Source organism: Gadus morhua, chromosome 16 (assembly GCF_902167405.1).
Source record: "Gadus morhua chromosome 16, gadMor3.0, whole genome shotgun sequence".
Classification (NCBI taxonomy): domain Eukaryota; kingdom Metazoa; phylum Chordata; class Actinopteri; order Gadiformes; family Gadidae; genus Gadus; species Gadus morhua.
The window spans coordinates 8,348,477-8,364,460 of record NC_044063.1 but is presented as its reverse complement, the minus strand read 5'-3'; the positions used below and the strand labels follow the sequence as shown (position 1 = coordinate 8,364,460).

Here is a 15,984-nt window from a genome sequence, read left to right as displayed (position 1 = left end):
TCCTCTTCATCGTCTTCATCCTCCACAGCCTGAAGCGTTTCTCTGGTTTGAGCGTGATGCTCAGAAGTGCTGAAGGGCTGGGAAGATTGGGCAAAGAGGTACTCCAGCCCAATGCGCTCCTCACCAGCAGGAACTGGAGGCCTGAAGTTGATCTCCTCCACCTCGCCAAACAGGTCTTGGCACCGCTTGTTAAGCCGATCTATCAGGGGAGACATGTACACTAGATTTTTTCTGCCCTTCTGGCCTTTAACGCTGCCTGACTCCCGGTCAGAGTTCCAGCGTGCGATGCCACTGAGGAGATATACCTGGAAGGGGACGGCAGCACAGTGGGGCCCTGGGATCATCCGGGGCAGGAAGAAGTGGATCCCCTCCAGGCTGTTGCTTCCTCTCACGGTGGTATAGTATGGCATGCGCACACTGTTGCGGGTGACGACCTTCATGACAGTGTACATGTCTCTCCCTGGGGGATCCTGAATGCACTCCAGGTGCTTCTGCTGGTTCTCCCAGACCCGGTCGATGGCTGCAGCGTCCTTAAACAGAGGGACCTGGTTCTCATCCAGCCCAGCTGCTCCCTTCAGGCTGTTGATGGCTGTCTGCACACGGAAGAAGGACTCCTGGGCTCCCAACGTGATCCTCCTGACAAAGTGGCTGAGATCTTCTTTGCTGACGTAGATTTCAATCATCTCCGCGTCAGTCAGTGAGGCATACCTGGTCATGTTTCCTGCATGTATGGCCTGGATGAGCAGCACCATGTCATCCTTATTGTAGGAGAAGACAGCTGCAGAGAGCGCAGACTTAAACAGTGCATATTTAGGATGGTGGTCTGTCCGGACGGCCGCATCGAAGCGCTTTATCCAGTGGAAGATGTCCAGCCGCACCATCATTCCACTGTTCGCCCAGTCGCTGAAGAGATGCTCCAAAGAGGAGACACCATGCACCCTGCAGCAGCCACGGTCCACATACATCAGCTCAGGAGGGCCCTCTCCTGCTCTCCTGTAGCGCTCCATGAGGCCGTCAGCCATGGGCTTCAGGCACGTAAGAGACTCCTCGCAGGTGAACACCGACATGAGGACCTGCCCCAGCTCGTTGGCCACGTTGGTGCACCACCTCTTCCGTGACCTGAAAGCTTCTTGCAGATCTGATGACAGATAATACACAAAGAAAAGGGAGTCAGACATTTGGTATAGAATAAAGTATTAAAAAATAACTCAGGGGGTGTATTCAAACTGCTTTTTCAATAGCTGCCTCCCTTCCATTAATCATTTATCTAGAATTATTATAATCTAAATAATAAACAGCATATCCATCAAAAAACCCTTCCCATCTGCACTAACAATATTTCAAAACTCATATGCCACTACTTTAAATGTGTACATAATGCTGTTATTAATATAACAAATGCAATACTACAAACATAAGTACAATAACTAGTCAGTCTTTGGCTCATACAGTTATTGAAGTATTGATTATTAAATGATGCACATTGAGACACTTGTTAAATGAAACATTCTACACTGTGTTCAATTTACCTTCCTGGTGGAGTCATACTTGAGGACTTTCCCGAACGTGGACATGATTTGTGTCCGGTAGTCCTCAATGTGCTCTGCCTCATGGATTAGGTAGGCTTTTCTCAGAAGCCTCGGCGACGGCAGCTCCCTGCGCGTCGGCGGCTTCTGGTATTGATGGCCCAGAGCACCTGGAGGCAGAGAAGTGGATTGTTACATTATACAGAGTGTGTGTGTGTGTTAAAAACAAATAACTAATCTGACTTACAATTTTCAATTTTTAGGCGTTTATTTAAGTCAGGCACAGAGTTACATTTTACAACATGGTTTCAAGGTCAAAACACATTCAAAGGTTAAAAAGCAAAATAGTTACATTTTGCAGCAAGGTCAACGCATTCAAATGTTAACACAAAATTCTACATAACTCAGTGTTCTCTATTTTCCAGAGTTCCTTACATACCACAATTCCATATCGTTCTTTGTCCCTACACACATAATCCTTTACCAAGGTTATGCTCAAATTAACGATTGATTCCGCTGAAAACAAAAGGCTCTTGTACACCATTAGGTTACGACACCTCCACATCGACTCTTTTGTGCAATTAATCAAGGCCCACCATCTTTCCCATCCCTTACAATCCCCACTCTTTATAACCCCATACAGGACATCTGAATCCGTTGGGACTCTAAACAGGTCACCCAGCCAAGGCCCCAATAAGCTCCAAACCCTCCGAGCCACCCCACATGACCACAACAAATGCGAAACATCCTCGTCTCCACCACACCCCACCCTGGGACATCTTGCGCTCTTAGATGACCCCCGTCTCTTCAGAAAATCTCGTGTAGGGAGACACCTCTGAACTGCCTGCCAAGCGAGATCTCTATATGCGTTGAGCAAAAATGGCGAATTGACATTTCTCCACACCCTAAGGCAGCTGGCTTCAGCCAGCGCGCCAACAGTAACCAGTCTTGACCGTTCGGGGCTCAAACAACTCTCCACGAAGGCTCGGTCTACCCGACCAACATCCCGCCACTTTCCAGACTTTCCAAAGGTCACCACCCTTTCATACAGCAGAGGTCTCTTCTCTGCATGAGGTCTTTTTAGGCACGGTCTTAACCCCACTTTCCTTAGGACTTGATGGCCTACCCAGAACATGGCGAAATTTGGCCATAGACTCCTCCTATTTTCGTTTAGTACTGCCTGCAATATGGGCGTCAGGAATAGAGCCTCCATTTTCTTTGCTAGATCAGGGACATTTTTACTCCCTTTCTGTAATGGCCTATACATTATCTCTCGTCTAATTCTCTCTTGCTGCGCTCCCCACACAAACTGAAAAATGCATCTTCTCAGGGCTGTCATTACATACTTGGGGGCTGGAATTGTTGCGGCAAGGTAAGTGAGAGAAGCAACAATTTCTGAGTTGATCACCAGTACTTTCCCCGTAAAGGTGAGATTTCTTTGCTCCCATTGGAGCAGTTTACCTTTAATCTTTGGTAGTTTTTTCTCCCAATTAATATTTTCCATGTTTTGCCCAATCTCTAGTCCTAGAATCTTAATTCTCTCATCCCTTTGGACCAGGCCGTGGTTAAATTTTGGTTCAGGCCAATTAAGATACAAGATTTCACTTTTTGACCTATTGAGTTTGGCACTAGAGGCGGCGGAGAATTGGTCACACCAATATAGCACTTTAAGGATTGACTTATTGTCTGTGCATAATATTGTTAGATCATCCATATACACGGATAGCTTGGCTTCCTGTCCCCCGCTTCCAGGGACTTGGAGACCATGAATGGAAGGGTCTTCCTTTATAGCCCGAGCCAAGGGCTCCATGGCGAATATAAACAACATAACAGACAATGGGCATCCCTGTCTTACTCCTGAGCAAACTTCAAAGGTGTCAGTGGAGTGACCATTGATAACAACCTTGCTTAAGCAGTCAGTATACAGCAAGTCAATCCAAGCTCTAAGCTGAGGCCCAAAACCAAGTTTAACCAGGACTTTCCTGAGGAAGGTATGGCTAACCTTGTCAAATGCTTTTTCCAAATCTAAGGCGGATATACATAATGGCAGTCTGCGGTCACATGCGTAGAGGTAGGAATCTCTGACTAAGGCAAGACTTTCACTCATGCATCTTCCACGTATTGCACATGTCTGCTCTTCCCCCACAATCTGCCCAGACACTTGTTGCAGGCGGAAAAAAAGGGCTTTTGCAAGGATCTTTCTGTCTACACCAAGCAAGGTAAGTGGGCGCCAGTTCTTAATGTCTTTTTTGTCTCCTTTTTTGTAAAGCAAGGAGATGATACCTGTTCTTAAGGATAATGGTAGGTTATTACTATGCAAACTTTCATTAAACATCTCTAAAAGTGGGTCTTTTAATACATCCCAAAAGGTAACATAAAATTCTTTGGGTAACCCATCAGCTCCTGGGGCCTTATTATCTTGCATGCTCTGTATGGCTTTGGTCAATTCATTTACAGTTAAGTCACTTTCGAGTTCAGAGGCAATACCGACGTTTGGCTTTAAGAAACTCAAGAGGTCTTCCAAGGCGTTTATGTCAGTCACCCCTTCTTTATACAATTCAGTATAAAAGGTATGTATTGAAGCAAGGATGTCTTTAGTTTCTGTTTTTTCTATTCCATCCTCATTCAGAATGGATGACATAGTGTTCCTGGGTCTGGCTAATTTCCTAAAGAAGTATCTGGAACATTTTTCGTCATCTTCCATGTGTTTAGTCCTGCTACGCATAAGCAGGCCTTTAGAATCCTCAGCAGTAACAGCTATCATCTCCTTCTTTAGCCTCACAATCTCTACTGCCACATCAAACCCTGAATGGGCCATCGTATATAAACGCTGTAACTTTGCCTGTTGTTTTTTGTATTTGAAACGCTTTTTCATTGCAATTATTTTCCCTTCTCGTGTAATCTGAGAAGGGAAAAGAACGAGAAGCATGATTTGCTCAAGGGTTTGCACATCACTGCGGTCCATAGCCCGGGGAGGCTATGGACCGCAGTGATGTGCAAACCCCTGAGCAAATCATTGTCATTAATGTAGAAGAAAAAGAAATGTAGACAACGGCGGCCGCCCATTGCCTCGGAGTCTACACTTGTCTACACTTGTCTACACTTGCCGGCCGCTCATTGGCCAGGAGTCTACACTTTCCTCCGAAGTGTAGACAATGGCGGCCTCCCATTGGCGCGGAGTCTACAGTTCCCTAGAGCCCTCCCCCTCCCCGACGTTGGCACTTGACGCTCTCCGAGCGAATTCAGCCGAATGGAAAAAAGTAAAAAGTCACCACCGTTTCACCCGGTAAGAGTCGCATTCCTACTAATATTACTAACTAATATGTTCGGCTTGTGCTTCTCGTTCCCACCGAGTGCTTTTCATTCATCATATCTGTCGTACCTAGCTTATTAATGTATTTTTGCCCCTTTTTTCTTCCCACTCACTGCGGAGGCTTCTTTGCCCTAATACAACCAGCCTCGTTCGCTTCATGTCAACAACTTAGCCATACAAAACTATGTTTTTTAATGTAGGTTTATTAAATGACTTTTTCCGTGAATGAACTTGTTTATCTTTGGGTTTATTCATATGTTAATGTGCTGCCGACGGCCATTCGGCCTCATTTACATAGCCAAATATCTATAAATGTAGGTTGAAAGTGTCCCCGTTAATGTACTACTATCGTATATTGATTTAACGTTACGGTCGATCCGCAAATCAGTGCCCCGACGCCGGCCAACCCTGTCCGTTCAAATTTGACCCATATTTGTCATTCATTTCTCTTATAAAGCTATCATACCTACCTTGACTTAAACTTGCCAATATTACATCAATATGTAGCCCACTCGTATATTTATGAATCAGAAGTCGACATAGCCATAGCAGCCCTCAAAAAAAGGCCAAGAAAAAACACTACAGTCCCCCTAGTGTTGTTGTTGCGCCAATGAATGTAAAGAAAAACATGGGCTACATTTTGACGTTGATATTTTGTTTCTATGAACTTTAATAGGCAACACATTAGCTGTATTTGAGCTGTATTTGAGGATGGATTCCGAAGCAGCGACCCATTCAGCAGGTTAGTTTATAACATTCATGTTTTGTCTGTATGGTTATAACATGCATACTTCCATTGTCTATACGTTATGTATAGCCAGCAGAATAAACTGCCCAGTGCGTGAAAACACTTGTTATGTTATTATGTCATCATTTACAAATATAGTATGAAATGAATGCCTGGGGAAAAAGTCCCAAAACACTTTAAACACTTTGGTGAATATTTTTTCAGGTACAGCCAGCAGCAGCAGACCGTCTGCGGACCCATTGTCAAAGTCAAAGTCGAAGTCAAAGTGTGTTTATTGTTGCATGTACCAAATTGCTTCAGCACAGCAAAATTCTTACGACTTGGCAAGCATCATTCATCTACGCAGTAGACGTCATACATATAACAAAAATAACATAAAACTCTAAAACAATATGACAATAAAAAGTAACATTTAACATACAACAATTTAAAAAACAACATATATCTCTGTAGCAGAGTACAGTAGAAGGGCTAGCAGCAGTTTAAGTGTGAATAGAGAATAAGTTAAAAAGAAATGCTAAGCATAAGTTAAAAGTTTTTAAAATTGTGCAAATATATCTATGAAGTGAATTGTATGAGTGGGGGAGCAGGGAGTAGGTGGAGGTGGCAACTGTTCAGAGGTTCAGTGTTTCTGATTCAGAAGCCTTACAGCCAGGGGGAAAAAGCTATTTGTGAGTCTGGTAGTCCGTGTTCGGATGCTCCGGTAGCGTCTACCAGACGGCAGCAATGAGAACAGTCCATAGCCTGGGTGGCTGTTGTCCTTTAGAATCTTTTTTGCTTTCCTCAGGCATCTACTGTTGTAGATGCCTTGCACGGAGGGGAGATGGCTGCCGGTGATACGCTCCGCTGTCTTCACCACCCTCTGCAGGGCCTTGCGGTCGGCAGCGGAGCAGCTACCATACCAGGCAGTGATGCAGCCTGAGAGGATGCTCTCAATGGTGCATCTGTAAAAGTTTGTTAAAGTTTTTGAAGACATGCCAAACTTCTTGAGTCTCCTCAAGAAGTATAGCCGCTTCTGTGCATTGCTGCCCATTCTGTACCCCACTGTGCCCCTGGACAGGCAGCAATGTGTCCTGAAGGCAACCAAAGAGGCCAGGGCCTTTCACAGGCCCAAAGGCTTCCAAGCCAGCGCCGGTCCCAAGGACCTTCAGATGGCTTGTGATGAAGGTAATAAATCTGAATTATTATCCCAGTAGCACGATGGGCATATGAACCATTTCCACTTTACACCTGACCTGACCTGTGTGCTAGAGCTTATAAACTGAATTAGTTAAGAATAACCATTCCAATGTCTTACTCTTCAGCAAAAAGGAGATGCCGGCTCGTCACTACTACCAGGCCCTCAAAGAAGCTCTACCTTGGCCAGCTGGTTATTCCCTTTGGGAAATATGCTGGCCAAAGCTTCATGTGGCTGGTAGCGAATGATGTGGGCTACTTAAAATAGTGAGTATATTTCACTACAGAGAATCACATTAAGTCGTTATTTCTTACTTTAACGTCATGTTCTGTGTGTTTCAGTCTGCTTGACCGCCATATTGCGGAGAGCCAGGACCCGGGCAGGACAGGAGGAACCAGGGAGAATGACTGGGTGAAGGACTGTCTCCTCCGTTATGTGGAGTTTTTCCCCTCAGTCTCCTGCCACCTGGAGAAAAATGTGGACAGGGCCATTTATGGACAGGGTCGCTTTAAGTCCTTCACCTTTCAGGAGATGTGGCAGTGGTACAGCCTGCACAAGTGCCTTAATGCCGACCCTCAAGCTGGCAGTGCCCAAGAGAGGAAGATGGCAGAGGAGGCTTTCTCTTCTGTTCGCCAGTGGCTTGGAATGAAGGAGGAGGACATCAGCTCCAAGGCACTGAAGCGCTTCAGGAGATTTATTCTCGACAAAGAGAAACAGGTAGGTTGAGGTGTTACTCAAAAGCAGAATGCAGTTCATAAGACAAAACTACTTCGCTGTACTTTAACTGTAATTTGTGAAACTCTCCTCAGAAAGCCCCTACTGCAGCTGTACCATCTTCGTCCTTGTCTGGTCCTGTCCCATCTGAAACAGTGGTTCCTCCGTCGGCGTCAGTGGTTCCTCCGTCAGCGTCAGCGTCTGCTTCAGTGGCCCCTCCGACAGCAACATCCCTGTCACCTTGGCATGATACATTGTTTTCAGAGGCTCTCACCACTTTTGAAGGACAAGGTAAATCATTTTTTTATTTTATCGATGCCATTCACAGATCAACATTAAGCTCATATAACTGTACATTTATTGAATATAAAACTTTAAATCAGTTTAAAATAAAACTGGTTAAAAGGCACCCTTTAAGGATTATTCTTTATTTCTGTTTCAACCCAATATGATCCTTGTGGCTTCCTAAGCTTTTGTCCTCATTGTCCTCAGTGTCTCTCCCGCCCACCTGCTTGACTCCAGGAAGAACCGGCTGATGTACTGCATCGTTAAACAGCTCTGGCTTCACCCGGACTGCAGGAAAAAGGCTCGCGGCTCCCCTCTCAAGCACCAGATCACCACACTCTACCAGCGGGTGCAACAGAGAGTGACCGTGGATGACGCTGAAATCAGCAATCTAGGGATTCCCATCCTGAAAATGAACAACAAATCTGTTGCTGAGTTCATAAGGAGACAGGAGCCTTCTCAGCCACAAACGTGACGGATCGAGGTTTGTCTATCCTCCAGCGTCCGCAGAGCGTCACCAGCACCAGCCTACCTCCCGCTGCAGAGCTCCCGGATGAGAGGCCGCACACGGACGGGGCCAGAAGACGAGCTTCTGGCCTATCAGTCCCAGGCCCCTTAGAGCAGCGCTTGAATGCTCTGACACTGGGCTCATTGTATATATTATATATATTAATATTTGACAGACACAATCATTCGTTTTGTATTATATTTCACTATGCACCTTATTTCTCACTGTTTGAATTTTATATTTTAGAGGTGTTTTTACTGTTGTGCTTGCTGTGTTCTTTGTATATATTTAGCAGATGCAATCATTCTTTTTCCAGTTCATGACATATCTTTATGCACCTTCTTGGAAACTACTTACTAATTACTTCCTTAATGTGCAAATCACAAATGTCAAAACTGATCAAAATCTTGTTTTGTGTGTGTATATATATATAGGCTATATGCACTTGTTACCTCTGTCACAGGCATAATAATTCTCTTGCACTACGAGCTTGATGCCTTTGTCACGACCCCACTGGTATCTAGGGAAAACCGGCTCTCTGTCTAGGCAGGAGTCGAGACACATACGTGGTATAACCACAGCTGGTAGGCAACTAGCTTCCGGGGCACGTGTGTAGTGACTCACCTGGGTTCCTGGTGAGCGCTGGTCCTTCTCTCTCTTGCTATGGAGATAGCCCAAGCGTTGTGGTGAACGGTAGCTGTCTCGTTCAGTTTTGGTTTACATGTTTAGACAAACACTTGACAAACAAAGACGGTGAAGGGGTGGTCACGTCCCCCGTTGGACTCCTTAGCTCTGGAGTGTACTGGCATCTGGGTGAATGGCTTTACAAAGTCTTATCCTGCCGGGGCTGTAACCACTGGCCACCATGCTGTGTATATCCACCATCTTGGATCCCCCAGGTGACCCCAATCAACCAATCAAGGGAGCCACTCCCACCGTTACCATGACCACCAGTTACCAACCAGCTTAACCTTACCCAACAGTAGGATCGTGACACTGTTTACATTGATCTCCAGGACAAGGCTTTATATTCTATAATGTATATTTAATCTTTATCTTGGTTGTCATTGCTGTTTTAGATTTAGATTTTAAGCTAATATTACAATTATTAATGTTTTTTTACACCTGTGTTTATAAACCTGTGACAACCTATTTTATTATTGAAAATGTGAGTTATTAAAAAAACAAATTGCACTCCAATAAACCTCTCTGACCTTTATTTTCATACAACAATTAACAGAATATAAAAATTCATAAACATGACAAGACAGTCAATTCCTCATCCAGAACATTCCCCTATTACAGTAGCAACAAACATAAAGGTGATAAGCTGTACTTAAGCTCTGCTAAGGCACTTTTAATGTAAACAGATCCACACCAGTGATAGCTTTCCATACAGGTTGTTTTGCCTTTTTTTAACCTTTCAATGTGGAGTTTGCATGAGGGCAAAGGTTAAACTACTTTGTTTGTGTGGTGTTCAGAAAACAATATGGCTTTGAACACCATAAAAACAAAGTAAATCTGTATCATGCAGGATACAGATATTACAAAAGACAGGCAATTACACAGTATAATTGCAACCATAATTCTAAGTGAGTATACAGAAGATATGTACATATATACAGGTTTAATAAATAATATACAATATAAATATGAAAACAGATACAGACAGTCGATACAAATACAGCTCACCAGTCACACACAGTCATGATCAGATTCTGCCAATAGAGGGAGGTGTTTGATTGACAGGTGTCCGGTCTACAATCTCTCCCATTGAAACTCTGCAGAGATGAGAAAAGTACTTATAAACCTTTTTCATAACTCATAAAACACATGCAAGGAAACCTGCTACAGTTCTAACGTAAACTATCATGGTTTCAGGCTTCAATTTTTTTTTTCTTCTACATTAATGACAATGAATTGCTCAGGGGTTTGCACGTCGCCACGGTCCAATGAGCGGCCGGCAAGTGTAGACAAGTGTAGACTCCGAGCCAATGGGCGGCCGCCGTTGTCTACATTTCTTTTTCTTCTACATTAATGACAATGATTTGCTTAATGTAGAAGAAAAAATAAATTTGAAGCCTGAAACCATGATAGTTTACGTTAGAACTGTAGCAGGTTTCCTTGCATGTGTTTTATGAGTTTTGATAATGGATTATAACTACTTTTCTCATCATTGCAGAGTTTCAATGGGAGAGATTGTAGGCCAGACACCTGTCAATCAAACACCTCCCTCTATTGGCAGAATCTGATCATGACTGTGTGTGACTGGTGAGCTGTATTTGTATCGACTGTCTGTATCTGTTTTCATATTTATATTGTATATTATTTATTAAACCTGTATATATGTACATATCTTCTGTATACTCACTTAGAATTATGGTTGCAATTATACTGTGTAATTGCCTGTCTTTTGTAATATCTGTACCCTGCATGATACAGATTTACTTTGTTTTTATGGTGTTCAAAGCCATATTGTTTTCTGAACACCACACAAACAAAGTAGTTTAACCTTAGCCCTCATGCAAACTCCACATTGAAAGGTTTAAAAAAGGCAAAACAACCTGTATGGAAAGCTATCACTGGTGTGGATCTGTTTACATTAAAAGTGCCTTAGCAGAGCTTAAGTACAGCTTATCACCTTTATGTTTGTTGCTACTGTAATAGGGGAATGTTCTGGATGAGGAATTGACTGTCTTATCTTGTCATGTTTATGATTTTTTATATTCTGTTAATTGTTGTATGAAAATAAAGGTCAGAAAGGTTTATTGGAGTGCAATTTTTGTTTTTTTAATAACTCACATTTTCAATAAAAAAATAGGTTGTCACAGGTTTATAAACACAGGTGTAAAAAAACATAAATAATTGTAATATTAGCTCAAAATCTAAATCTAAAACAGCAATGACAACCAAGATAAAGATTAAATATACATTATAGAACATAAAGCCTTGTCCTGGAGATCAATGTAAAAGGCATCAAGCTCGCAGTGCAAGAGAATTATTATGCCTGTGACAGAGGTAACGAGTGCATATAGCCTATATATATACACACAAAACATGATTTTGATGAGTTGCGACATTTGTGATTTGCACATTAAGGAAGTAAGTAGTAAGTAGTTTCCAAGAGGGTGCATAAAGATATGTCATGAACTGGAAAAAGAATGATTGCATCTGCTAAATATATACAAAGAACACAGCAAGCACAACAGTAAAAATCGGCAGCACATTAACATATGAATAAACCCAAAGATAAACAAGTTCATTCACGGAAAAAGTCATTTAATAAACCTACCTTAAAAAACATAGTTTTGTATGGCTAAGTGGTTGACATGAAGCGAACGAGGCTGGTTGTATTAGGGCAAAGTAGCCTCCGCAGTGAGTGGGAAGAAAAAAGGGGCAAAAATACATTAATAAGCTAGGTACGACAGATATGATGAATGAAAGCCATTCGGCTGAACTCGCTCGGAGAGCGTCAAGTGCGTGGCGTCGTCCTCTTCGTAGACGTGTAACTGGAATGGGAGGCCATTTAAGCAAATGTCAGGATAAATCTCACACTCAATCCCCCACTTCCAGCAAATAAGCATTCTACATTCTCACATTCTCGAAGGACACAAGAAGAGCGAAACGGCAGTGCACTGTTTGAGCGTCTGTGTAGCTGCAGACACTGGAGCGTTGTGATAGGCTACTGGCTCTACACACTCTTGACCGCTAATTATGAGCGTTTGATTGGCTGAGAGTGTTGCACATTTGGAGAATACGTTCAGGAGCGTTTCACAAAAAGAATCGCTGTTTGTGAATAACGCACACAGATACGCCGATCTCACACATAATAGTTTGTTTTTCACATTCTTATCAGGGGAGAGCGCGAACGCAGTCCCCCACTACCACAAATTATGCAATCGAGATTCCCACATTTGGGGAATTCGCACGGGTCAGCACAGCCGAAGTGCAATGGCTGAGCCTCGCTATGGGTGAACCACCTTGTTGATCATGGTATCTCCCTTGCCAGGTAAGTATGAGTTGTACACGGGCAGGGCGGTCCACACACTCCCACGTGTGCTCATGTGAGTGACGGGTTGCATAGCATTTCGACTGCCATGCCATCATAGTTAAAATTATTTCGCCTTTTACCACAAATGAACTTTGAGGTTAATTTAAAAAGATCAACCAAGTCAGCAGGACAAGTTAAACTGGAAGACAATGTTTTCTATAACCGTGTTGTCTTCCCATCGTGCAACGCGACAATCGTGGCCTTGTGACCCGCACACACGTCGTGGGAACGAGAAGCACAAGCCGAACATATTAGTTGGTAATATTAGTAGGAATGCGACTCTTACCGGGTGAAACGGTGGTGACTTTTTACCTTTTTCCATTCGGCTGAACTCGCTCGGAGAGCGTCAAGTGCCAACGTCGGGGAGGGGGAAGGCTCTAGGGAACTGTAGACTCCGCGCCAATGGGAGGCCGCCATTGTTTACACTTCGGAGGAGAGTGTAGACTCCTGGCCAATGAGCGGCCGGCAAGTGTAGAAGAGTGTAGACTCCGAGCCAATGGGCAGCCGCCGTTGTCTACATTTCTTTTTCTTCTACATTAATGACAATGATTTGCTTAATGTAGAAGAAAAAAGAAATTTGAAGCCTGAAACCATGATAGTTTACGTTAGAACTGTAGCAGGTTTCCTTGCATGTGTTTAATGAGTTTTGAAAATGGATTATAAGTACTTTTCTCATCTTTGCAGAGTTTCAATGGGAGAGATTGCAGACCGGTGTAATTGCCTGTCTTTTGTAATATCTGTACCCTGCATGATACAGACCTGTCAATCAAACACCTCCCTCTATTGGCAGAATCTGATCATGACTGTGTGTGACTGGTGAGCTGTATTTGTATCGACTGTCTGTATCTGTTTTCATATTTATATTGTATATTATTTATTAAACCTGTATATATGTACATATCTTCTGTATACTCACTTAGAATTATGGTTGCAATTATACTGTGTAATTGCCTGTCTTTTGTAATATCTGTATCCTGCATGATACAGATTTACTTTGTTTTTGTGGTGTTCAAAGCCATATTGTTTTCTGAACACCACACAAGCAAAGTAGTTTAACCTTTGCCCTCATGCAAACTCCACATTGAAAGGTTTAAAAAAGGCAAAACAACCTGTATGGAAAGCTATCACTGGTGTGGATCTGTTTACATTAAAAGTGCCTTAGCAGAGCTTAAGTACAGCTTATCACCGTTATGTTTGTTGCTACTGTAATAGGGGAATGTTCTGGATGAGGAATTGACTGGCTTATCATGTCATGTTTATGATTTTTTATATTCTGTTAATTGTTGTATGAAAATAAAGGTCAGAGAGGTTTATTGGAGTGCAATTTTTGTTTTTTTAATAACTCACATTTTCAATAATAAAATAGGTTGTCACAGGTTTATAAACACAGGTGTAAAAAAACATAAATAATTGTAATATTAGCTTAAAATATAAATCTAAAACAGCAATGACAACCAAGATAAAGATTAAATATACATTATAGAATATAAAGCCTTGTCCTGGAGATCAATGTGAAAGGCATCAAGCTCGTAGTGCAAGAGAATTATTATGCCTGTGACAGAGGTAACGAGTGCATATAGCCTATATATATACACACAAAACAAGATTTTGATGAGTTGTGACATTTGTGATTTGCACATTAAGGAAGTAATTAGTAAGTAGTTTCCAAGAAGGTGCATAAAGATATGTCATGAACTGGAAAAAGAATGATTGCATCTGCTAAATATATACAAAGAACACAGCAAGCACAACAGTAAAAATCGGCAACACATTAACATATGAATAAACCCAAAGATAAACAAGTTAATTCACGGAAAAAGTAATTTAATAAACCTACCTTAAAAAACATAGTTTTGTATGGCTAAGTTGTTGACATGAAGCGAACGAGGCTGGTTGTATTAGGGCAAAATAGCCTCCGCAGTGAGTGGGAAGAAAAAAGGGGCAAAAATACATTAATAAGCTAGGTACGACAGTTATGATGAATGAAAAGCACTCGGTGGGAACGAGAAGCACAAGCCGAACATATTACTTAGTAATATTAGTAGGAATGCGACTCTTACCGGGTGAATCGGTGGTGACTTTTTACCTTTTTCCATTCGGCTGAACTCGCTCGGAGAGCGTCAAGTGCGTGGCGTCGTCCTCTTCGTAGACGTGTAACTGGAATGGGAGGCCATTTAAGCAAATGTCAGGATGAATCTCACACTCAATCCCCCACTTCCAGCAAATAAGCATTCTACATTCTCACATTCTCGAAGGACACAGGAAGAGCGAAACGGCAATGCACTGTTTGAGCGTCTGTGTAGCTGCAGACACTGGAGCGTTGTGATAGGCTACTGACTCTACACACTCTTGACCGCTAATTATGAGCGTTTGATTGGCTGAGAGTGTTGCACATTTGGAGAATACGTTCAGGAGCGTTTCACAAAAAGAATCGCTGTTTGTGAATAACGCACACAGATACGCCGATCTCACACATAATAGTTTGTTTTTCACATTCTTACCAGGGGAGAGCGCGAACGCAGTCCCCCACTACCACAAATTATGCAATCGAGATTCCCACATTTGGGGAATTCGCACGGGTCAGCACAGCCGAAGTGCAATGGCTGAGCCTCGCTATGGGTGAACCACCTTGTTGATCATGGTATCTCCCTTGCCAGGTAAGTATGAGTTGTACACGGGCAGGGCGGTCCACACACTCCCACGTGTGCTCATGTGAGTGACGGGTTGCATAGCATTTCGACTGCCATGCCATCATAGTTAAAATCATTTCGCCTTTTACCACAAATGAACTTTGAGGTTAATTTAAAAAGATCAACCAAGTCAGCAGGACAAGTTAAACTGGAGGACAATGTTTTCTATAACCGTGTTGTCTTCCCATCGTGCAACGCGACAATCGTGGCCTTGTGACCCGCACACACGTCGTGGGAACGAGAAGCACAAGCCGAACATATTAGTTAGTAATATTAGTAGGAATGCGACTCTCACCGGGTGAAACGGTGGTGACTTTTTACCTTTTTCCATTCGGCTGAACTCGCTCGGAGAGCGTCAATTGCCAACGTCGGGGAGGGGGAAGGCTCTAGGGAACTGTAGACTCCGCGCCAATGGGAGGCCGCCATTGTCTACACTTCGGAGGAGAGTGTAGACTCCTGGCCAATGAGCGGCCGGCATGTGTAGAAGAGTGTAGACTCCGAGCCAATGGGCAGCCGCCGTTGTCTACATTTCTTTTTCTTCTACATTAATGACAATGATTTGCTTAATGTAGAAGAAAAAATAAATTTGAAGCCTGAAACCATGATAGTTTACGTTAGAACTGTAGCAGGTTTCCTTGCATGTGTTTAATGAGTTTTGAAAATGGATTATAGGTACTTTTCTCATCTTTGCAGAGTTTCAATGGGAGAGATTGCAGACCGGACACCTGTCAATCAAACACCTCCCTCTATTGGCAGAATCTGATCATGACTGTGTGTGACTGGTGAGCTGTATTTGTATCGACTGTCTGTATCTGTTTTCATATTTATATTGTATATTATTTATTAAACCTGTATATATGTACATATCTTCTGTATACTCACTTAGAATTATGGTTGCAATTATACTGTGTAATTGCCTGTCTTTTGTAATATCTGTATCCTGCATGATACAGATTTACTTTGTTTTTGTGG

The 15,984-nt window shown here is 42.8% G+C and overlaps 1 protein-coding gene, 1 long non-coding RNA gene and 2 other non-coding genes across 5 annotated transcripts; 1 reads left to right on the top strand and 3 right to left on the bottom strand.

Moving 5' to 3' along the window:
* Positions 1-6,482: 6,482 nt before the first annotated feature.
* On the top strand, positions 6,483-8,106 carry LOC115561396 (uncharacterized). Its single transcript, XM_030381428.1, has 5 exons — positions 6,483-6,754; positions 6,892-7,030; positions 7,106-7,481; positions 7,574-7,769; positions 7,971-8,106. Exons 1-5 carry the CDS (start codon positions 6,562-6,564, stop codon positions 8,012-8,014), a joined length of 948 nt encoding a protein of 315 aa, XP_030237288.1. The 5' UTR covers positions 6,483-6,561; the 3' UTR covers positions 8,015-8,106.
* Positions 7,597-15,984, bottom strand: LOC115561400 (uncharacterized). 2 transcript variants are annotated; one of them, XR_003979915.1, is made up of 4 exons: positions 15,308-15,984; positions 14,409-14,479; positions 7,987-8,169; positions 7,597-7,718 (listed from the first exon to the last, which is right to left on the bottom strand). It is a non-coding gene; the product is annotated as an uncharacterized LOC115561400 (long non-coding RNA). The 2 variants fall into 2 exon arrangements; XR_003979914.1 differs by lacking the exons at positions 14,409-14,479; positions 15,308-15,984 and adding exons at positions 11,564-11,780; positions 12,609-13,008.
* LOC115528993 (U1 spliceosomal RNA) lies at positions 12,125-12,288 on the bottom strand. Its single transcript, XR_003973423.1, has one exon. It is a non-coding gene; the product is annotated as a U1 spliceosomal RNA (small nuclear RNA).
* Positions 14,824-14,987, bottom strand: LOC115528992 (U1 spliceosomal RNA). The gene has a single exon (XR_003973422.1). It is a non-coding gene; the product is annotated as a U1 spliceosomal RNA (small nuclear RNA).

Excerpts from the sequence above, each read along its gene's own strand:
- LOC115561396 (XM_030381428.1), top strand. The coding sequence starts at position 6,562 with ATGCCAAACTTCTTGAGTCTCCTCAAGAAGTATAGCCGCTTCTGTGCA. Across the intron at positions 6,755-6,891 it reads TCAGATGGCTTGTGATGAAG|CAAAAAGGAGATGCCGGCTC; the intron begins GTAATAAATCTG and ends CTTACTCTTCAG. Across the intron at positions 7,770-7,970 it reads CACCACTTTTGAAGGACAAG|TGTCTCTCCCGCCCACCTGC; the intron begins GTAAATCATTTT and ends CATTGTCCTCAG.